Below are 23,235 nucleotides of genomic sequence, written 5' to 3'. Positions count from 1 at the left end.
AAAGATAATGATACAAAATCCATATTCTTGGAAGTCCTTTAATGCACCGGCTGACGTTGGAGGCTGACCGGCTGTGATACAGACCTGTAGTGGCCCTGCACTGTTTCCAATTTAAAAGATTCAAACTGTGCAGCTCTGCTTCTCATATTGTTCCATTTGAGTTGACTGGAAATAACTCCACCACACACAAATAACCACATCACTTCCCAGCATGGATCCTCCCTGGACCGGCAAAACCTTTTCAGCCTCACTGTTACTAATTTCACTTAGCAGCTAGAACAGTGACAGAGGAAGATGATAGATTTGGCTGTTGTCATTATGCGTCCACCTTTAGACAATTCTGCTCTGTTGTAAATTGAAGGGAAACTATCCCGAAGATCTCAAATGATCGACCACAGCCAAATGTCTCTCCTGGGGCATTTAGACAGAAAAACCTTAAAAAGTACTCAATATGTCAATGTAATAATCCTCCTCTTATCCTTGTCAAACTGTGTGATGATGCTTTCTACTTACTCATTCTACTTAGCCTGGGATGTGTGTGCCAGAGCTGAATGCCAGATAGAGAAGAAAAAACAAACCCTGCTCCTGTCTTTCTCCTAAAATTAGAAATAGCGTGTAAAAAAACAGCTATGACCTAAGATTAACTCAGCATCTGATGAGTGATGCAAAGAGGTCCTCAAGGAGCTGCTGTCCTGAAAGTTTTGTGGAGTAGGGCCCAAACCAAGCTAATGGTAAAGGCTCTGTAAAAGTCACCTGCTGTGGTTGTGTCCTCTGACAGAAAACAAGACTTTAGGTTCAGACCGTTTCAAAGCAAAAGGGCAAACCCAGCAGCACATGTAAAGGTGCGTGCCCTTGCCAGAAGCAAGTCTTCAACCTGGAGCACCGGTGCCCCAGTCAGCTGTACCACACCAGGTGTAACGGGTTAGCTTTTTTATTTCAGATTTTTTCCTTTATCTTGACACAAAGTAGTTTGAAAATGTTTGCTGCCCTGCGACTTCGCTCTTAATGCCTCTAAACGTAGTAAAATGTCAGAGAGCGGGTGCAGTGAAGCAGTGCGTCTTCACTTCCTTACGTCCATAAAGCTTATTACCTATGAAAAATGACCCAACATTAAATAGCTATAGTCCAAACAAGATTGGAAAAAGTGGAGGTAAATAGATATTATTTAGTTTTGTACCACTGCTTTTTAATAGGATCTGTAGTAGACTGAACCTAATGTAAACCCCAAATTCATGTGGTGAAATAAACTCCAGATGAAGCTGCTGTCTGATGGTACAACGGTGCCTTCTTTAAATGACTGGATCTTCCTCATTGGTTTTGTTTGGATTTAGGGTTGTAGGAGTAGAGATGTTTTCCATTTTCAAGTCTGGTTAAAACGTTAAAAAAAGTTAAAAAAGTTTTATATATTATCAAAATGCTCAATATCTCTTTTCATGTGGAATATTTTATTATCATCACCAAATGTCCCTGAACATTTTCAAGCTGCAAGTCAAACTAAAATGCTGATTATCTCTGGAAACTTACGGGCGTACGATGATGCAGAATTACAGACTAACATTTTCTGACATTTGCTGCAAAACTCTTGTCACACTAACGACAGAGAAATGATTTTTATTATTAGCTAAAGGAACATGTTTTAGTTGAAGCATTAAAGTGGCTCGGTGTAGACTGTCAAGTGTTTAGGTTGTTTACAGCACGATAAAGTCAGTTAACCATAAAAACCATGTTTATACCACTTTTTCCATCATGACTGGGGCACGAAGCTGTCGATCTAAAGCTGAACCTCAGTAAAGATAGTTTGCAAACAAATTAGAACAGACAAACAGACTTCAACCAAAATGTAATGCAATGCTTTTAGTTTTGATACTTGAAGTACTCGTAGCTATTAACACTAAGTACTGCAGTATATTTGTGGGTAGGTACCAGTAGTGCTGGTAAGTGAGTCTAGTGTCTGACTTGGCTGAAGGGTGTGAAATTTCAGTTTTTATGGGCACTTGTGGTAAAATGTGAAAAATGTAGGGACACATTTAAAGTTGCTATTCAAACTTTCAAACAACATTAATAATGTCTGTGCCAGTGATTGAATTTACCTCCGCTAACTACTGTTTATCCATTCTCGTCTCGCCTGGAGGCTCCATGAACGTCAGCTGCTGTGCTCGTGCATCAGCAGCGTCCTCTGACACAAAACAAGACTTTAGGTTCAGACCCATTTATCTGGAAGACATTAGCTAATGTTCGAGTTAACAGAAGGACAGATTTTCTTATAATGTCATAGTGTCATGTGTGGTTATGGTGTGTGTCAGTGATGTCCTACAATAATCCCACCAGCAGCCCTCTGATATGTGTATGTTAAAATATTCTATGAATTATTTCTGCACAAATATAACCGATAAAATACTCTCAGCTAAGTCTGACTCATTTTACCCAGAATGCCTCACACTGTTGCTGCGTTTAAATATCAGCTCCATCAGGCGAAATTATAAAATGACAAAGTGCATTCACCCTTACAGGTAAAAGAAAGAGAGATTAACTTAATGAGAGCTGCCACTGTGGGAGCAGTTTATAACCTTCTATCTATCACGAGGAATGAATCCCTGCTCTGTGGCTGTTAACAAATGTCACCTGCCTGTTGACTGGAAAGAAAATCGAGGATTAAACAGTAAATCTACTCTGTGCGTCGCTGGACGCACTTTGCCAGCAAATCATTTGTTCACGCATTCACACTGACAGCCCCGTGCTGGCATCCCATCTCCCAGCACTGAGCTGTTACAGGAAGGGAGACGGGGGTTAAGTGTCGGTCTCGGGCTTTGACCTGGTGACCTTTCATGTGGCGTTGTAAAAACGTCACGTGTGTTTAATCAGCAGGTTTAATCACTAATGCAATGTCTCACTGACAGCGTGTATCTGTAAGCAATTACCTCTATTAATGAATGAAGTGCGGCTGGCTGCTGATATCCGGAGGACAAACTCCTGCTGTTGCAGTGATATTATGATAAGTAATCACACATTAAAAAAAAAAAAAAGAAAAGAAAGCAAAGACCTGAGGTAGTAATGTAGGACAGCTTATTATCTTGAGATCCGAATTCTCTGTGGTCTGGACGTTTTTCTTCTCTTCTTAGTGGCAGATCCTTTGTTGGATAGCAGTGCTGCATTAGTGTAATGACAGCCTCCGGCTCTGGTCACACAAAGTAGAAACCGCTGACTCGCATCTCCAAAGTTCCTCACTCTGAGGAATATGAGGGAGGGCTTCAACATGAGTGATTACACTGCAGATATTCGGATGAGTGATGCACGTGGACAGGAGGGTAAAGTCAGGGTGAGCCCACAGACGGGAGACTGAAATCAAAAATGTCTTTGCCGCCACTTCACACTAAAGACAATTAGCTCCTTAAGGTGTGTAATAACTTTGTAAAAGTGGTAATTCCACTTCTTTAGCTGTATCGTTGCTTTTTTCCTCATCTGCATACTTGTCTGAATGTGTGTCAAGGACACAACTACCAACCATACTTATGGAACAAAAATCAATACCCCCTAAAAGCCTTTCATTAGATACATATCCATTTGTCTGTGTGGAGCTGCCAGGGAAAGTTGTGTCTGGAAAAGCTCCAGTGGCTTTTAAAAGGCAGCACTGGACTTTTCCTGACAGAAAATGCAGTTCATTACCTATGTGTGAGCTTTCAAGCTGTTAGACTCACTTGTGCCAATTTCTCAAAAGCTTGATCCTTCTTGATCACTGTCTTTATAAAAATGTGAGGCTTCTGATTTTGACTTATCTCACCAGGATAAAGGGAGCTCTCATTCTGACTGAATGCACAACCAACAACAAGAAATGTTACAGAACGGCACTGCACAGATTTCAAAGTGGAACCACCTGATTACCATAACATTATTTGCAGCAAGTAATAAGAACTTACAGCTTGTAGCTTGATGTACGTGAATCACAAGCAAACGCGACAAATGTTATAGATTCACCTTGCGAAGGGTCATTTAATATTCATTTGTGTTGCTAGAAACAACTCAACTGCAGTGTGCATTATGCAGCTCAGTGAGTTTGTATGATCTAAAGCTGGTGTGTTTGACATATTCTTCACTGTAATGCTCCATAATACACAGTCAGATGATCAGCAATTAATGTAAATCTGCATGACTAGATCAGAAGTCGAACTACTTTCATATCTCTGATCATTTACAGTAAATGTTTATTTCTAAATGACACGTCAACAAACACCATGTATGATATTTTGAAGTAGCTTCAACTTTTGCCAAATACTTTCAGCGTAACTGCTTTACGGATGAGCTGTAAAACAGCCCTGAACTTGCAGGTCAACAGGTTCGTCACCATGACAACTGAACAAACTGCATCCACTGAGTGATTTTGGTAGAAAGCTCCACAGAAAAGCTAAGAGGTGACATTTGTTATTAGTGTTTGGTGAAACAGTTTAAGAAGCAGTGAGTACAGTTTCTCAGCTTCGGTCCCAGTAAAGTAAAACAGCAGGAGGTTGATCGGATTGATTGATCAGTATCAGTGATTCGTCAGTTGCAGCCAACTGCTGAGATCTTCCCCTCCCACAGTAGCATCATCTGAATTGAATGTGCTCATTATTGGGATGCATGGACTTTGTGCAGGAGGAAACGTTTTGCTGCCCCTTTAATGACCAATTTGGCTTCCACCATCACTAACTTGCAGCTGGATTTGTGGATTGCAGCCTGCTGAATTAATACTTAATGAATGCTGTTCTTCACTGTTGTTATTTTATTATCTTTTATAGTCCGTTTAAACCAAACTCTCTGCTGCAGATGTCCGTTTGTTCCATTTGTCAACTAATGAGCACCATTTGCTGGCAGGGTATTTTATATTGTGCCTTCTCCTGGATAGTTCCTTCATGTGCTTCTTCTCTTCACACTGAAAATCATATTGTTAATGGAGTCGCCGAGTGCCACGTTTGTCACCAAAAACTTCTCCGAGAGAGACACTGCTTTGTTATCCGGAATATGGAGTCATTAAATAAGTCCCAGAAAATGTTCTCCACACTTCCTGACACTTATAAGTAGGAGTAAAAGCACTTTTTTAGGTCAGAATCACTTCCATATTTCACTATGACTGTGAAATCTAATCTAATGTACTTATCAATCAAAGGATCAGGGTGCAGGCGGTCAAATCTAGTTCACGACCAGTTGACAAGCAGCTTTTCCCCTGCTGCGTGAGTCACGGCAGGAGTAATTTTATGCAAGCAGCAAGTGCCTCCCTCCAGGCTCCTTAACAGCAGAGCTGAGTTTTAGGGAGCCGGATTCCTCTCAGCAGCTCGGAAAAGAGAGCGTGGCAGAGATGCAGTGGAGGGAGAAGAGGGAACCCTGGCAGCGTCTGCAGCCACGGAGTGAGCCGTGCGTCAATCAATAGCTCCTGCAGCCGCTGTGTTTTCAGAGGGAGCCAGCTCTAAACTCGCAATAACCTCTTTGGCTTGTTGCCACCTGCCACTTAGCAGACAACTCCTGGAGCATCAAAAGAGCAGAGCAGTGGAGCTGAGGTGAGGTGAGGTCGCTTTCACAGGGAAAGCTCCAGTTCACTTCAGTACTCCAGCTGCTGGATTCCTGCGTTTAGTATTAGTGTGTTTTCTTCTGGATGGTCGAGACAGTGTTAGACCTTATTTCTCAGGAAGGAACACAACAAATCAATGTGCTTGAGATACTGTTTTCCAACAGCACACATGCTGACGAGGTGCAAATCACTGTCTAATTTATGACTCCACGATTTGTGACCTTTCACACGCACACACAGGTGCATGATGAGTTAAAGAGACATCGCACTGCAACGGGAGGCGACAGGAAGAACTGTCGCAGTGCAACAGTTTGTTTTTCATTTTTACTTCAGTGTCATTCAGGAGAGATCTTGATCATTTAGTTGGATGCAGTGGAAACAAGCTGCATTAGCTGATGTGAAGGACACGTCTTTACTGTTGTCTAGCTAAAGACAGAAATCCCAACAATGTGACTCCACAGCTATGAAGTCAAACTTGGGATGAGCCTGGTAAATAGTGCCAGGAGGATCGCAGCTGAACAGTGCTGTGTTAAGAGAAAACAAGAGTCACTTCAGCTCTGAGTGTGTTTGCACTCCTCCATCCATTCAGATTCGTTGGGCTTGTCGATGGCGAGTTCTGGAGAGAACACAGCTGGAGGATTTGCACAACAACCCAGATTGGCTGATGTGAACTTGAGCACTTGTGTACGTGATATGCAAACACCCTAGCTGTGACACAGAAAAAAGAAACTTAAGATGCGGCCTGTTGGGATTAGTTTGCCAAAACCAACTCCTGAATCTGCTGAAGTGCTGGCAGCTCAAAGAGAAGCTGCAGCCTCTGTGACTGTGGAAGCCAAAATCTTCAAAACTGTGTGAAATGAGTGTGGTGAGTCTGCTGACGATGACTTTTGGTTAAACTACAGTAAGTTCCGATGTCAGGCCTGTTATGGACTGGCAACTCGTACTTGTCTTTCATTTAATGACAGCTGGGATCAGCTCCGGCACCTCCGCGACCCTTAACAGGATAAGCGGTATAGATAACGAATGGATGGATGAATAACATCAGTTCCGCCACAGGAAGCAGGGAGACTCCAGGGAGGACTCCCAACACCTTGGAGAGATAACATATCCCTTTTAGCATGTGAATGCCTTAGGATCCCCCAGAAAAGATGGAGCACAAGGCCGGGAAGAAGGTCACCAGCAAGACATGGGCCTGAATAAACAAGACTCAAAAAATCCCTAAGACGAAAATGATAACTGATTGATGATAATTCATTTTTTGTTTAAATTAAAGTAACTTCGGGCCAAATATGTTGTGGAAAATGAATCCCACAATGAAAATGTAACTGAACATTATGAAAGCACAACAAACATCGGAAAAAAATTGATTATTAAATAATAAATAATAAAATAAAATATGTTAACATGAATTCAGGGCAACATTTTCCGTTCATCAGAGCGTTTCATGAGAAACTCCCACCTACTCAGTGAGCACAGCATGAAATGTGTGGTCCAGCTCCTGAACAGATCGAATAATTACTTTATAATGATTCTTGATTGAAACCCAAACAGAAGCTGAAAGAAAATACAGACATCAAAGCAGGTAGTGGGGGGGGGGGGGGGGGGGGAATCACTCAATTCAATTTGAAGGGTGAGTTCATCAACTTTAATTTGAGGAGTGACAGACAGAGGTGCAGGTACATACACGGGAGAAATTGCATAGTTACCATAAACAACCTTAAACTCTGTGACGTTAAAAGAAGCAGTCGTTAACCATGAACACAAAGTTGAGCTGTGAGTTCTTCTTCACAGTCCGACATTTGTCAAAATGAGAAAAAGAAAATGAGACGGGTGCAGTAGGTTTAATTTAAAGTGAAAAGTAAAAAACAAAAACACACACACACACATATCAGAAAAGTTTCCAGCCATGTGGACACTACAATTATTCTGATCCATTTCATGGGTTGCTGAGTCTTTGGATACAGCGGACTGATTTCACACAGACAGTGCAGTCCCACCAGATTTATGAGAAGCTGCTCTGAGGCTGCTTCCTGCACCGCTGCAGACACATTCAACACAAAGATCCGGGAGGTTTTGGAAAAAATAAAGCACCTTAAGAAACTCTAATACAACTGTGTTTATTTTTCTCATTAGAGCCCATTACAGCGACCGTGATCCAGCCAACAAACTCATGTTCTAACTAACAATTTGTGACCTTTAAGTTCATAAAAAGCCTTTTGTTCTCTGATGTTCTTGGTTTGAATCGAAATACTCTGATTATGTCTCGATGGTTCCTTTAAAAAGTGAAGCAGAAAATACTTCAAACCTCCATCGAGAACAAACCCCAAAGAAAAACGGATCAGAGTGTCAACGCCAAGAAAAATGATCCCTGTAAACTCTGAGTCTCATTGTACTCCAGGAGTTTCCCCAACTGCACAACAGTACAGTGGCATCATACGTTTTCATTCTGCTGCAGAATAGCTGATGAGATGCAAAGAGAGGCTGCTCTATCAACCATAACTCATCTTCAGCGCTGAAAAAGCCCACTGGGTGGTCCACAACACCAGCAACATTCATTTTTATCTCTCAGAAGAGAAGATCTGTGTCAGAGAAAATGTACTGCTGCTCATTGTAATCACAGGAGAAATTTACATAACATTGACAAAAACTCATATGTTGAAACAATACACAGTGGTTCAAAAGTGTGGGGTCACGCAGAAAAGGTCCTTGTTTTCCATTACAACATAAAGAAAATGAGCTTTAATATGAAAAATAAAAACACAGACAGCAAATCTAAAGTTAGAAATCAAAAATAAATATCATCAGAACCCTCCATTTAAAACCACTGCAGCTTTGCAGACATTGAGCATTGTAGTTGTCAATTTGTTGAAGTACTGTGAAGAGATTTTACCCCACACTTCCTGAAGCTGCTCTAGACCGTCACACTGCCTCCACCATGCATGACATCTGAATCTGGATCGAACCATTGTTCTTCTTTTTGATGTGAACACCCCAAAAGTTAGATTCATCTGTACACAACACTTTCTTTTCCACTTTTCCTCTGTGCAGTGTCTGTTCTTCTGCTAATCTTAAGGACTTCTTTTTATTGATCAGGCTGAGGTATGACTGCCTTGTTCAGTATGAATATTATTTAAGTTAGTTGTCAACATATGCAAATTATGCTTTTTTTGAAAGGGTTATCCAGTTGAACTTGTGTTCCCTTCAAAAATGTCTTTCAGTTGCAGTTTATTTGTATAGAAACAGGAATTTTTGGGAAACAGGATTGAGATGTTGCATTTAAAAACAGCTGATGATGGTCATTTAAACTCTGCTTTTGACATTTTTAAGTGACACCAAACTTTTGACACACATTTTGAGCTTCTACAAAGCCATTTTGCTGCTTTAATGAGTAGTAAGCTAGAGCCAGGCGTCTGTTAACTTAGCTTAACATCAAAACTGAAGATAGGGGGATGTGGGCCTGACCTCATCTTTAAAGCTGCATAACTAATGTTTTAATTCATCAGTTTAATCTGTCACTTCCATGAGTTTGTACACTGTGCCTGGAAAATGTCCGACTATTGCTCTACAGATATCAGACGCTACAGTGGTTGTTAGACAAGCATGCTGAACACTGACAGAATAATCCTCACGAGTGATCTAGATTATTAGCTGCTTCATAAACTATTTCTATCAGACTTTGAAGACTGTGTGAGATTTCTTATCCAACTAAGGAAAACAGAGGCACCAGACAACAGCCCGCTGCCAATTTAAAAAAACGGGTGAATTCAGCTTTGAGTCAGGATACTCAGAGTTAAACGTATCCTGCTTCTGATGCAAACAAGCTAACCAGCCGTGATCCATATGCAGTGTGTGTCTGCCAGTGACCCGGTCTATTCAAATGTAAATCCTCTTGTTTGTCTGACTTTTCAATGATGTTCAGAACATTTAAATTCCATTTTTATGCTGTGGTAGTCAGCGTTCAGGTTGTCCCTGTCAAGGTGAGTCGCAGCAACAACCGCAACGGCAACAAAACAAAGAGTGAAGCTCATCTTGCATCAGACAAAACCTATTCCAAAACACACTGAACAGCAGCATCACCCCCCCCCCCCCCCCTTCTGAGTTTGGCATCTGCTCCTTTTCGACGCCTGTGGCTGCTTTGGGGGATGTCTGTGATCTTAGCCACGGGCAAGATGCTGTTTCAAGGCAGACAGCTCATCAAGGTGAGTGACAAGTGTTGGGGCGGGAACTTACGATTCCCTTTTTTCGCCTGGAGGTGAAAAGTTGCACACTGCAGCTTTAACATCAAATCTTTCAACTGGCTTTTTTTCTGGACAAATCTCACAGGATAATGACGTAAGAACTGCCGAGTTAAAAACAACAAACGAGTTAATCACAACTGTTCACTGACATCACAGATGCACAAAAATCAACAACGCAGCTGCCAGGAATTGAAGTCTTTGCTCTTATGTTGTAAAACACCACTGAAACAAAAGACTGGAGCGTCGCATTTGGGAGGTGGGGGGACGTTTACGACACAAATTACATGAACAAACACGAACAGATGTTACAGAGGCAGCAGGTTTATTTAACACAGGAGGCCTGATGAGACGTGGACATTGGTCCTTGCTGTACGTCTGCTTGGATATTTCCACTTTCTGATTTTTACATTCAAACATGAGCCCAAGCAATCAGTGAGATACTGTAATTACACAGTACAGTCTGCTCCGTCACTAATGGGACAGAAACGTATTTCTCTTTTGGCTCCATACTGTTATTGCTTTGGATGAAAGCCAGCTTTCTTTGGTGGTATTCTGAGCGATGTTAAAGAAACAGATTGAGTTAAAGTAAGAGAGGTTCATAAACCTGTAGTGCCGTACACTGCCAAACTCTGGAAATGATATGACTTATGGTTTCTAAATTTTAATGTGAAACTGTTTATAGCACAGAGCTCAACATATGTGATTTTTCATTTCCTGCCTCAGTGGGACTAAGCAGAAAATGTAGCAAGGAGAAAAAATATAGATGAAGTCTATCTATAGCAGTGAATTGACAACGGCCTCATAACTGATTCTTGTCTATGTTTGCCAATTTGTAGTTCTTCCTACAGTCTGCGCGCCTTAAATGACTACAGTAAAATCCTCACTGAGATTCACTATGACAAACAAGCCATGGGGAAAACTGTGCTGATCAAAAATGTCTTTCATTTGTCTCTTAAGGAGAAAATAACATTTTACTCTCAGAGTATTGAGGACAGCTAATGTCAGTGTAAGAGAAATAACCTGTGGACGTGCAGCGCTCACAGGTTTCAGTTGAACGACCATTTGAGATACAGACATTAAGAAGAGAAAACCGTCAGAGTGGAAACTGACATGCTTTAGAAGCATGATATCCTACTTAGATGTGAGTATTCTTTACAACTGCTGCCCGGCCAATGTGGAGCATCTTTGGGTTGAGTGTGTTTTCCAAGCACATTTGGGAGGAGCTGGAGACTAAACTGTCAATGTGACACTTTTTTGTGAATCTAAAAGTTTATTTATCCATTTATACGTGAAAAGAAGTTTGAGTTTGGGTCACAGTGTTATCTAAAGAGCTGAGCTTTTTCAGGGGAAAGTTATGAGAAAAAGAATCTGGAGCTTAGAATAGGATCAGTGTGAGATGAGGAGGCATTTTTCTAGGAGCTTTCCAAAGTATGAGAAATTGATCATAATCCTATTCTGGTGTTAAACAGGCTTAAGTAAGTCAAGGAGAAACAATCTAGACAAAGATAAAACTTTTCTTCCTCTGGAAGGTGAATGTAAAATAGAGAAATGAGGCTTCAGATCTCTAGTCGACATTATCTCCAGTAGGAATATTTACCACAACACTAAAACTCTACTACTAATATAACAAAATAGGATATTTCCAGGAGTATTTGCAGTAAAGGATTCTTGATGTCTGAAGCAAACTGTTGCCTATATATGAATCAGATCAATTATTTAATTAACATTGTGATGTGAATACATTTGTTTATATAGCCCTAATGCAACTCAACATGCGCCCTGAACTGATGATTATGATCAAGATGTCCTGTGGAGTTAACAGATCTGAGGTGAAAATACATTAAAACTCACTAAACTCACCTTCATTTGTCACTGAAAAAGTTTCTATACTCACATTTAGAAAAAGTGAGTTATCCTGCGCAGCGTTTTGTTAGCCATTTCCAAAATGTCACGGGCAAATAGAGGGTTAAATTATAGTGAGATTGAAAAAGGCCAGGAAAGAAGAAAAAGATCACATAATGTTGCTACCAGCATACTGAAAATGTTCTGATGAGAACCAAATGCAATGTCTTGAAAACCCCTGTATTAAAGCCCACTGCAGCCCTCACACAGGCCGTTTCACTGATGTTGTTGATTAGAGCTCTGCTCAGGACTACGTGGGCAGGTGTCGACTGTGTTTGACTGACATTACCATCACTCCTCTGTTAGGTCAGGACAATATAAACCTTGATGATTAGTTCTATGTGTCCCAAGTCATAAATGTGTGACAATAGCAGACCTCTAGCAGAATCTGAATCTTTGTGTATTATTATTAACATCTTGGTGGCCTCAGCCTTCAGTCTAATTAGACTGAATAACACTAGTACAGGTGCAGCTTTCTACTAAAACAACTGTTATCAAAAGCTCAGCTCCAACATCATATTTACTCTATTTAACTTAAACACAATGTTATCTTATGTAACATAATTTACATGTGGAGTCAAACCATCAAACGCTGTATCGCTAAGTAGCTCTGTAGCTCATTGTACCATACACCAGTCCCTGAGGTATTTTACCCTTTACACTATATAGGCAAGTTATTCTCTTTCAAAAAGTGTCTTTAAATGATCTCAGGTTTATTTATTTCTCCCTAGAAAAGAATGAAATATTAAATAAACTACTCACAAAAATACATTGTAAGTATTTTCTACAAACCAGATGCACAGAGTTAAGATGATGGACGGATAGATCAGCCTATACCAGTGTTACATACACACTGTATTTATAGACTGTGTCCAACCCTTTGACTTATGTGAGTTCCTTAGCTCCCTAAGACTTGCTGGAGCTGTGGCTTTGATCCATAGTGTTGAAGAAGAGACAGACTCCTGCAGTCAGCAGTAGGTGCATGGACTCGTACAGTAATTTGGGTGAAAAGACGCTCCAGATGAAGAGATGGTAGCGCAGAACGGTTACCAGCACAATGTAGGCTGCAGCTGGCACAGACCTCAGCAGTGCTAAACAGTAGCAACCGTGGCCGACTGCAACCGGGCTCCTGCAGAGAGGAAAAGGATTCATCAGAGAGGAGGAAAGCACTGCAGAGAGCGACACAAAGTTCCTATAGGGTAACACAGAAAAGTTAACATGTGAACCCAGGTCATCCCAAGCTGATTTATGTTTTCTAACTGATATGCTGCGATACTGAATCAGTAAAGCTGCAGATTGTTTTTGATGACTCACTGCGAAGGCCACATTTTCACATTTACCTCATGCATGTACCCAGGAGAAGAGTCTGATCCAATTATCTTCTCACAATAATACAGAGTGCTGGAAAATTCTGATAAAGAAGTTAATGACTTTAAAACTTGCATGATGGGAGGAGGGATGCAGTGAGGAGATTAGGAGACGCTGATGTGAAATCAAACTCGCACGGACACACAAACTGTTATGTGTGCAATCGCTATAATCGCTAAAGACTTCATCACTGGCGCACCGAGGCACATGTCGTAAATTAGCAAAGGGATCTTGTTCATTCAAACAGGCAGAGTCCCAGCTGAGGGGGAGGAACTTCAAACCTTCTCCCAAGACAAGAGAAGGCACGCTTATGGAGTAGGAGACAATGGAAGTAGGCCAGTTTGGAGGTGGAAATTCAATCAAAGGGCCAGTTAACGCACACACATTATGTTCTTATGTAGCTACACATACGCCTAAATGTTAGCAAAGAATGTATCTATCAGCAGCCAATAATCAAGTATGTGCTTTTTTGAATGGAGTGGGCAACAGTCATCACTACACTAATTATTTTGCACAGCACAAACTAGTTACTTACTTACTAACCTACAGACAAAGCTATGATTAGCATGCTAAAATAAGAACCTTCTAGAGAGGATTAAAAAACATCATATGTAACATGACGTGTGACCCAGCACTTGATAAAATGTTTAAATAATGAGGTGTAGTGGGAGGATGCATAAATACCACAAAGCAGTTACATATTTAGATTTCTGCTGTGAAAAGAGGCTAATTCAACCCTGTACAACAAATAATGAGCTGTTTTTGTACGTTACAGTTGCTTCATGTTCCATGAACTTATTCTAGAAAATGTTTATAATTGCAATTGCAGCTCGTACAGTTTGGCTGTCCGTCCATTGGCAAAATTGTGGCATTATATAAACATTCATATCTTAACTGACTCATTACTTTATAATTGTTAGATAAGACATGCATGTCTGCTGGGCAAGAAGACAAAGCAAAACCCCTATGTGATAGCAAGGAGCAGCAGTAAGGACCAGCTGACAAATGAGTAGTGGTGCAGCGGCCTTCAACAAAGTACATGCTTTATGCAAAAGTTATCAGAAGAAAACCTTAGGTGTGACCATATCACAAGAGTCAACGGGTGGAAGAGGCACCAACTATGTTCAGGTGAAATTAAAACTGAGCTCTATGACCACGATCGCCAAAGAAAAAAGAAAAAGACCTTGCCAACTTTTAGGCATGAGGGTGGAAATATTCTTCTTTGGGTTGTGTAGCAGCCAGTGATGCAGGAAACATTGCACTGATAGAGAAAAATGAATTTGACTAAATATCAGCAAATTCTGAAGACAAATGTCGTGCAGTCAGTCATGCCAGTAAAAAGAGGCTGGCTTCTGCAACAGGACAATGATCCACAGCTGACCTCAAAATCGATCATGAACTACTTCAAGAAGCACAAGCTTTTGGAACGGCCCACACAGTCCACTGACCTGAACATCATTGAAAATCTGTGGGAGGCTTTTAAACACATGCTGTGTGTGCAGGAAAGCCTAAAGATATCTGAGAACTTGAAATGATTTAAAGGAGAGAGGTTTTTGCAAGCAATGTCTGCAAAGAGTAGGGTAGTGGTCCTCAAGAATGTAGATATGCTTCAGTCACTGTTAAAAAGGTTAATGACATAAAAAGTAACACAACATTAACATTTGAAGACAGGGATTTGATCTTTTCAGTTCAAAAAATGTGCAATTTCTGCACACAACTGTTTTTTTTCATGAACAAAACAAAAAGAAAGTCAAGAATAAATGACAAACATACCTAAAGTACATTGACAAAGTAGAAAATAGTAATTGTTTTGTAATTGACTTGTTAACATGATTGCTGGGAAAATGAAAATCAACAAATGTACACACTAAATATTTTTTTGCTGGAACTAGTAAATGAGTACTTTAAAACTGCTTTAAAGTTCCTGAAAATGTACAATAAAAATGGCTACACATGGATTTACAGATAGTGCTAGTGCAACCTAATCTAGGTGATGTATTAAATATTTCTCCAGTAAGGCCAGTTACATAAACCAGTTATTTGGAGGTGAAAACAATGGTGAAGACACGTGAAAATGTGCATTCAATTCCTCCATATTAAAACACACTCTACAACTGTTGGCACTGTAAGAGCAGGAGGTAGGAAGTTAAACCAGGACTTAGCTCGCCATGTCTTCAGATCTCATGAGGAGAAATGAAGCTGTCAAGTTTAATGCCAGCATGACCCACACAAAATAACACCCAGTTGAGGGGAAAAAAAAAAAAAAAACTTGAATCCCTCTAGCCTCTCTGAATCAACATAAAGGTTAGGCTTTTCAACTAAAGGCTTCTTCCACAGAGCTGCTTTTTTAAAGACAGCTTAGGTTTATTTCTGTGTCCTACCTACTCAAAGAGCTTCTAAAACACTGATGTGCGACCTCTCAGGTGGGTTACCAAGGTAATCAGCCAGTCTGCGTAAAAAATCCCATCAGCCACTTAATTCTTTCAGAGGAGAAAGTGAGCAACATCTTTGACATTTTCTCTAGTTCACACTTTAGAAAATGAATGAAGTGATAAAGACACTGGGCTCAACTTAAGCTTGATGATGTTAAAGTTGGTTTTAATTCATCTTTTTGCTGCTGTTTTAAATGTGCAAAATGGAAGATGAATGAAGCATTCACAGAGGATGATCCACCCACTGGAAAGAAGAAACCACACCAAAAAAAAAAACAAAAAAAACAACAATACATGGGTTTGATGGAGAACTCTTAAACACACTGTATTTCAGTAAATCGTTTCACTTCTAAGCTCACAAAGTAACAAGCAACAGTCTGTCACCATCTTAAGTTGTGCTTTTTCTTAGCTCTCTGCAAAGGTCATTTCAAAGAGCCAAAGCAGCTTCTGGGAAAATCTAGTACACAGAGAAAATAGCATGACCTGAATAAGCTTTTAGATGCTAGTGTTTTTTGTCAAAATATGTATCTAGAGGCAGTTTTAATGACGAAAGTCAAGTTGTGATGCATCTTCCTGGATTCACCAGTCTAAAAGGGCCACAGTGATTATGTGGACTAAAACAATGAAAGCATTCTGTTCAAATTACACCGTTGCTTTAAATAGAGGTTGACAGTGTCAAGGGAGACCCGTTGAAGAGCTATTGATCAAAACCCATTTCCAGTATTTGCCTCGTGGCCGAGCTGCTGATGGTGCAGAGTGAATTTTAAATGAGTTACTGTACTCTGTTTGAGCTTTAGAGATCCATTTGTCTCTGAGTGCATGTTACTGGTAAGGTTACTGTGGAAAGCATCATGTCGCGAATGATGTCAGCAAAGAAAGCCGGTCATGTATCCTGCACTGGACTGCGGTGAAGGATATCGCGATGTACAATGAAGCTGTGAAGTCACAGCAGTGGCCTCTAGAGGCTGTAATGTTTGTTACAGGCCAAAGAAATAAAGCGACGAACAGACCAAAGAACGTCTGGATGATTTGGCCACTCAGAGTCAACAGTCAGTCAGCTATTTGTGGATTGGATTGAGTCGTGTTGTCAGGTGAAAGGAGATTTACTGCCTGCAATGGTGAAATATTGCTTTCCCTTGCTGCTCTATATGAGATCCTATCATGCCGCTTCCACCATCACACTGTGGCTTTACTTCAAATTTGAAACGCCCTTACTTTTAGTTGCTCTGGAAACTTTCTGGAATGGAGGTTAGTATAATCATCTTAAAAACCATTACTGCTGACAAAAATGTTGATGTATCTGTGTAAAGAAATTGAGGTGATGGTGAACATTTCATTGCATAGCCATAGGTTTCCAGAATGTTTTGCCATGGATCAAACTTTCAGGCACACGGACATTTCCACATGATGGCAGGGCTACTGTAAATGAAAGGCTGAGAGATGACGGACATCACTGAATCACTCTCTATGGACTTGTAATGTCTACATCACTTTTCATGGCAAACCAACAAGGAGCTGTTCTGGACCCAAGTGACACAACTTCTTCATTATTATGCTCTGCTTGTAGCAGCACAAGAATCTAATGATCAGAGACTCTCTGGACTATTGAATGGTAAATATTTCATATTCAAATGAGGGATCAGAGATTATTAGGAATCTTAATCATGCATGGGTATACACAACACCTCCAGTCTTCTTCTATGGGACCTATGTGCTAATAATATTAAGAACATCTTACATAAAGCTGTGACTCTTTATAACAATGCTGCAGCCTTAGACATATCCTTATACTTCTGTTACTGGCATTTAAACAACAGAGGCAGGTTAAACAAAGTCATTTTCTGCAAATGCCATCATGTGTCTACATTAAAAGAGCATTTTAGTTTTAGCTCTTTCAGCAGGGCAGTTGTTGCCCAGTCACACCCCTCATCACTCAGTAGTGTGCCGGGGCCTCATGCTGAGGGGACGCTCAAGTTATTGGCTGCCTTCACACAAATACAGTACAGCAAACCCAGCTACTGGTATCTCTGCAGTGAAGGTCTTATGCAGGTTCAGATTTGTACATGCATCTTTGATTGCCTGAAAGCAAGTCTATTTGTTTCCATGATTAAACCAATTAGCAGAATATTTCTGTTCCGCTCAGAACAAAATAGGCTAAGAAGACAGAACACTTAGTTAAAACTTAGTGTTATTTTCTTGTTAATTGAGGTGAGTTAATAAGTTGGTCTTTGCCTCAGGGAAACTCCAGATGCCTGTTGGGATATAATTGCACATTTTTACTCTTACCTGTCTCTCTCTGAGCTGAGGTAGCAGACGAGGTGGCACGCCCAAAGCAGTGGGCCTGCATAAGTGCTGAGCGCCGTTAAGAAGATGGCAGGTGCTTCTACGTAACTTTCCAGTCCAACGAAGCCAACTGAAATGTCAACAGTGGCAATGTTGTTGGAATTGCCCTGCAGGAGCACAAAGAAATCCTTTTTTAACATCTCAAAGGTTGCAGGACTAACTTATCCTGTGGGTGAAGCTTTGTAAGCATTTCAGAGCCCTAAAGAACTGGTCCTTTGCTTTATCATCATTACTCTGAGCTTCTGGCAACTTCCCAGCAGCCCAGTTGTTTGTGTTTTCCAGTCCCTGACCAGAGCAGCACACGCAGCTTTCTGTCTGGAGCTGGGCTCTTGTTAGAGCCACTCAGGCTACTGGGTATGTGAGTGTCTGCATATGTGCCAGCACACACATTTTGTTCTTTAAAAAAACAGCATATTTTTTGATTATTTAACTTTTCAAACCGTTGCCAGTAAGTCTGGAACAGGCCGAATACGCCAGCAGTAAACTAAAAGTATTTCCAACCTTGTTTTTACTCTTTTTTTTCTAATTCACGGGTTTCATCTCAAGCTTTAGAAGATGTTATCAGTGCAATGCAATCAGTATTTATAGTCACAATATAAAGGGTATCTGCTTCTTTAAGTGTAGAGTATGTTAACACGAGGAAATAAGCCTTTGTTCAAATGTAATAATGTAGTGCAACTGAAAAAAAAAAGATAAATGTGATAAAATGTGCTAACACGAAGAAAGAAGAAATCTGATACCCCAATAAGGCGTTTTTACAGCAGCATTTAAGATAATCATTAAAGTTTTTTCAAATTATGCATTACATTCAGAGTACTGAAATTACCTGCATCTCTTAGTGTGTGTGATATATCCTCCAGAAAAATCAATCAACCTGAGGCACTAAGCAGCACCTCAGAGACTCCACTCACATCTTTACCTACAAAGTTCAAATTGCCTCATTAACTACGTTTGATTATGTAAGCGTGTTACTCTACATATTCAGTTTGTCTGTGCGTATAACAACTGATAATTGCATTTTATTCATTTCCCATTTCACTGTGATTCTCAGGCTGTTGCGTGTATGTTCCACCTCATGCACGCACACACATAGACAACAAAACTCTGTTTGAGAAGGCAGAGATAAAGGATGGCTTTTCCTGTTACATCTGAAAGCAATGAAGATCCATAAGCAACAACACACCAAGTAATGGTTCATTTCCCTTCTGTGCGCACATCTCTTATCACAGAGGAAGAGAAAATTAACAGCTGGCTCCATTTTAAACAGACAGGGAATATCAGTGAACAGGTTGGAGGCAGCATGCGGGCATTTTCTCCTTGCTTTCTTGCAGAAATCATGCTGTGATCATTTCGCTCCGTCAACAAATATCTCAACAATGTTTTATGTATGAATTTCAGACAAAATTGATTGTTATAACATCTGTCAGACAGTGGGGCTGGCCTCATAGAGCTCCATGCAAAGAATAAATGTGAATGACTCACGTCACATATCTATTTTAGTCTGAATATTGACGTCTGCAATTTACTTTAAGTAATAGCTTAAAACAGAATTGTGTTATTTTCACCAAAATGCACTGTAATACACAAATATTTTTACACTGATCAGTATCATGGTGGACAGGGGTCAGCCAAGAATACATTTAGAACACAGTGCATCCCTGCTTGCTGCATATGGAGCTAAGTAGCTGCAGAGTGCCCACGATGACTGCTGTACACCACAACATTAAACCCACCTGGTGCAGTAACATGTATTTGTTTATTGTAAGTCACATTTGTCTCACTGTTTAACTGTGAGTTCACCTTTCAGTTCTGAGTTCTAAAACATCCTCATGATATTTTCTACAGAAGGTTGGTAGGTTGCATCTGAATTCATAGTCGCCTCAAATGATGTGGTAACATTTGCAAAAACTGTCTCATTTCTAATAGCTAAACACTTTGTTGCTGCCTAACTGACCATCTGGTTTTGGGACGGAACTAAATCCATAGAAACTTGAACGGTGGACTTTGCAGAGTATGCAAAGTCCGACTCGTCCATCACTCCAAGTGATAAAGACAGCTAGACGCAGGCAGCCAAAATGCTCTCCTGTGAGGCAGTTAATTCATCATGTGATAGAACTAAACTTTTTTGTGACACTAGTGATGTCTCTGCAGCTGAGGTTACCTGATCAGATTTTTATGCAAGACCTGAAACTAACAAAGGAGAACATAATTAACCAAATGAGACCAAATAAAATATACTAATACAATTATTTATTGTGGAATAGGATCAAAATAGTTGTGTTTGGCAAAAGTATGTGAACCTCTAGTATTATTGGTTTATTTGAAGGGGAAGTTAGAATCAGGTATTTCAATCAGGTGTGAATCTGGAAGGCTCATCTTAAAAAAAAAAAAAGAAAAAGAAAAAAAAAGTAACAATTACCAAATACAGTCAACATTATAAATTGAATTGTGGGACAGAACCCTAAAGCTGACTGTTCATACAGGAAGCTAATGAAACTGTTATATAAGGAGCAATAGGCTAAAATCCCTGATGTACATCAGCTTGGAGGGAAACGTTTTTCTTTGTCCAGGTAAATTTCTTCAACAGTTAGGCATTACACGTAAGTGAACAAACAGGACCCAGCCTGTAAATTACAATGCCAAATTCTTTATAGGAAAAGGGTTACATACAGTACCTGAAATGTTTAGTTTAAGTTGTTGCTGGAAAAAGGGTGTCACCTGTTACTAAAGATAGGATAGGTTCACACACATATTTAAGATTGGTTCACATTCTACAATAAATGAATAAATTCATGTGATTTTCTTGTCTTATTTGGTTAACTGGGTTCCCCTTATGTACTGTGGTTTTAGGACTTCTGAAAATCTAAGCATGTCTTACTTTTTATTTGGACAGAAATAGAGAAAATTCTAAAGGGTTCATAAACCACATAAAGTATCACTGTGTATTTCTAAACTCTACAGTAATATCTCGCACCTCAATTTGCAACCTATAGCTCCCTGATCACCTGTAACTGTACTGGGTGATTAGATTTTAATTCAACTCAAGTTTAATTGTTCAGCATGACGCCAGTTTTTGATGCAGCAAATTTAAATCACATATGTCGCTTCTTTGCACATCTATTGTGTTTACAGCTTCGCTGAGAACGTGATTACTCAAAGGTCTGTAATTACAAGCCTGGGCGCCTACACTGAAAATTGTCTGGTGGCGGTCTAGTATTCCCGAGCCCATCAGAGTATTAATGACCCAAGGGTGATGAGGGTTATTAAATTGTTAGCGATGTAGAAGTTCAGTGTTGACAACAATACACAGCTGATAACCAAATATATCTGTCCTGCAGGAGGCTAAAATCAAATGCCAGATGTCATATCTGCCTTTGAGGATCATTCATAACTCCTAGCGCGTCCACATGAAAGAACTGGTCCAGTTGGCCTTTATGCCAGTGCTGATGAAAGTAATGCAATTTATACACAAACACTCCCTCTGCAGTTCACCTCACTTTCTTGGTGGTGATAACTTTCTTAAATGTTGCTAAGTATTGTCAAAATATTAAATTAGATTTCTCTAAAACATACAGTTTTGTTGTTCACTGGACTTTCTTTTGTAAACATGGGCGATGGTGATATTGGCTCTTCCACACAGCTTTGCACTTGTATTTTTTTTTTTGTTTGTTTGTTTTTTTTGGCACCAGGTCCAACTACTTTTGAGGGACAAATGGTAACACAATTGAATTCCTTGCAGCAGAAAATACCAATCTACTTACTGCTGCTGCTTTTATTAATTTATCTTTGTGAATATGTGTTTTTGATGGTGAATTATGGTCTCTCCCAAACAACTTGTTAAGTTGACAACTTGCTATTGGACCATTTTGGAAATAAAGTTTTGGAGGGTGGAGTGAAAAACAAGATGCAGATGAACATTACCTAAGCGGTAACCTAACACGTGTACGTCTAAGTAGTCAATTTTACTTTTACTCCACTATAACAGACAAGGTAATAGAAGTACTAGATACTTTGCAGATGTAGATTTATTTTTATACAAAACATAATCAATTATTAAATAATGTATTGTTATTGATCAGCCAGTCAGCAGTACAAATTTAAGAGCTCTATCTGGTGCAACATTACTAATGTACACATTAATGCATCAATAATTAATAATGCAATAAGATAATAAATATTGCTTAGAAATTGTCAGTGAATGTCAGTGTCATATTGAATTTTACAGTAATAAGTACTTTTTAATTTTAGTCTAAAGAACATTTTAGAGCATGTACTTACTGCTTTACCCTGAGTAAATAATTTAAGGTTGCAGTGGAGTACTTTTTTCATACTGACCACTCAGTTTGTGTACTTCTGCCATTTCTGGTACAGCTGTGCTCCAGGACTGACAATGTTGGGTGTGGCTAAAAGTGCAACACAACACACCTCTGACCACATCCAATGACCACGAACACACAAAGTGGCTTTTAAACCATGTTATTACTGATCTTGTTGCTTACCTGAAAGTAAAAGAAAGCTTGACCGAACCAGTAGTGCATGATTGTGGTCTGTGCTGCGTCATAGTGAAGTTTCTTCCAGATAAACTGAGCCATGAGTGTCTGGATCAACAGGCAGCAGCACAGTATTGGCAGGTTGTGAGGACGAAACAACAGTGACACCAACAAAACCAAGCCACTGTAAATCTCCCATAGTCCTCTGCTCTTCAGTCTGGCATCTGCTGTGATGATCTGGGATCGCAGCAGGTCTTTGGTGCCAGTGAAAAGAATGCCCAAGACAAAGACGTAAACAAAGCGTGCCTCCACTGTCCCCCTAAATGAGAAAGATTACAGACTGTGTCATTTTGGCATCTACAGCAAACCAGCATTGATTTCCCCCCCAAAGATCTTCATTCAATATTTAAGTCGAGGTAAGTGACACTGAGATGTGGATTCTGGCAGCCTTACTATACCTATCTATACATTTATCAATTATATATTCAGAGAAAGGTTTCGTGACATGAGGAAAAATAATTCAATTTATGGTTTGTATACCAAATGATAAAAGAATGATGCTTCTTGTCAAATGAAAGTGACAACAAAAGCTGCCACTACTTAACTGGACCAAAGCAACAATTTAATAAAATCAAATACAAGACAGCATAAAGCCCCAACAAAGTTCGTACAAGGTAGGAGAACAGAAAGTCTGCCCAAAATCTATTTATTATCTCTGTGAAACTGGCATTTTCTTTTGGACAAAGAAGATTTTGATAAATGGGCTATCATAAATGAATACATGACAAATTGAAAATATGAGAGCATAGTATTATAACTTTAACACTTTTGTATAAATAGCTTAATGTTAAAAAAGATAGTAAAATGCTACATGAAATCAGATAAAATAATAATATTAAATTACAACATAAACTATAGAAATAAAA

General features: G+C 39.8%; 1 protein-coding gene across 1 annotated transcript in view; it reads right to left on the bottom strand.

Moving 5' to 3' along the window:
- Positions 1–7,637: 7,637 nt before the first annotated feature.
- The window catches only part of pigg (phosphatidylinositol glycan anchor biosynthesis class G), a 59,137-nt gene continuing 43,539 nt past the window's right edge, over positions 7,638–23,235 (bottom strand). Inside the window, exons 11-13 of the mRNA XM_026357815.1 lie at positions 22,319–22,628; positions 17,763–17,926; positions 7,638–12,805 (exon numbers count right to left, since the gene is read on the bottom strand). Coding sequence (XP_026213600.1) covers positions 12,583–12,805; positions 17,763–17,926; positions 22,319–22,628 — 697 coding nt within the window. The 3' untranslated portion in view covers positions 7,638–12,582. The remainder of the gene's footprint in view (positions 12,806–17,762; positions 17,927–22,318; positions 22,629–23,235) is intronic.

The sequence above is a fragment of the Anabas testudineus genome, chromosome 10 (genome assembly GCF_900324465.2).
Source record: "Anabas testudineus chromosome 10, fAnaTes1.2, whole genome shotgun sequence".
In the NCBI taxonomy this organism is placed as follows: Eukaryota; Metazoa; Chordata; class Actinopteri; order Anabantiformes; family Anabantidae; genus Anabas; species Anabas testudineus.
This window is presented reverse-complemented; position numbering and strand designations above follow the sequence as displayed.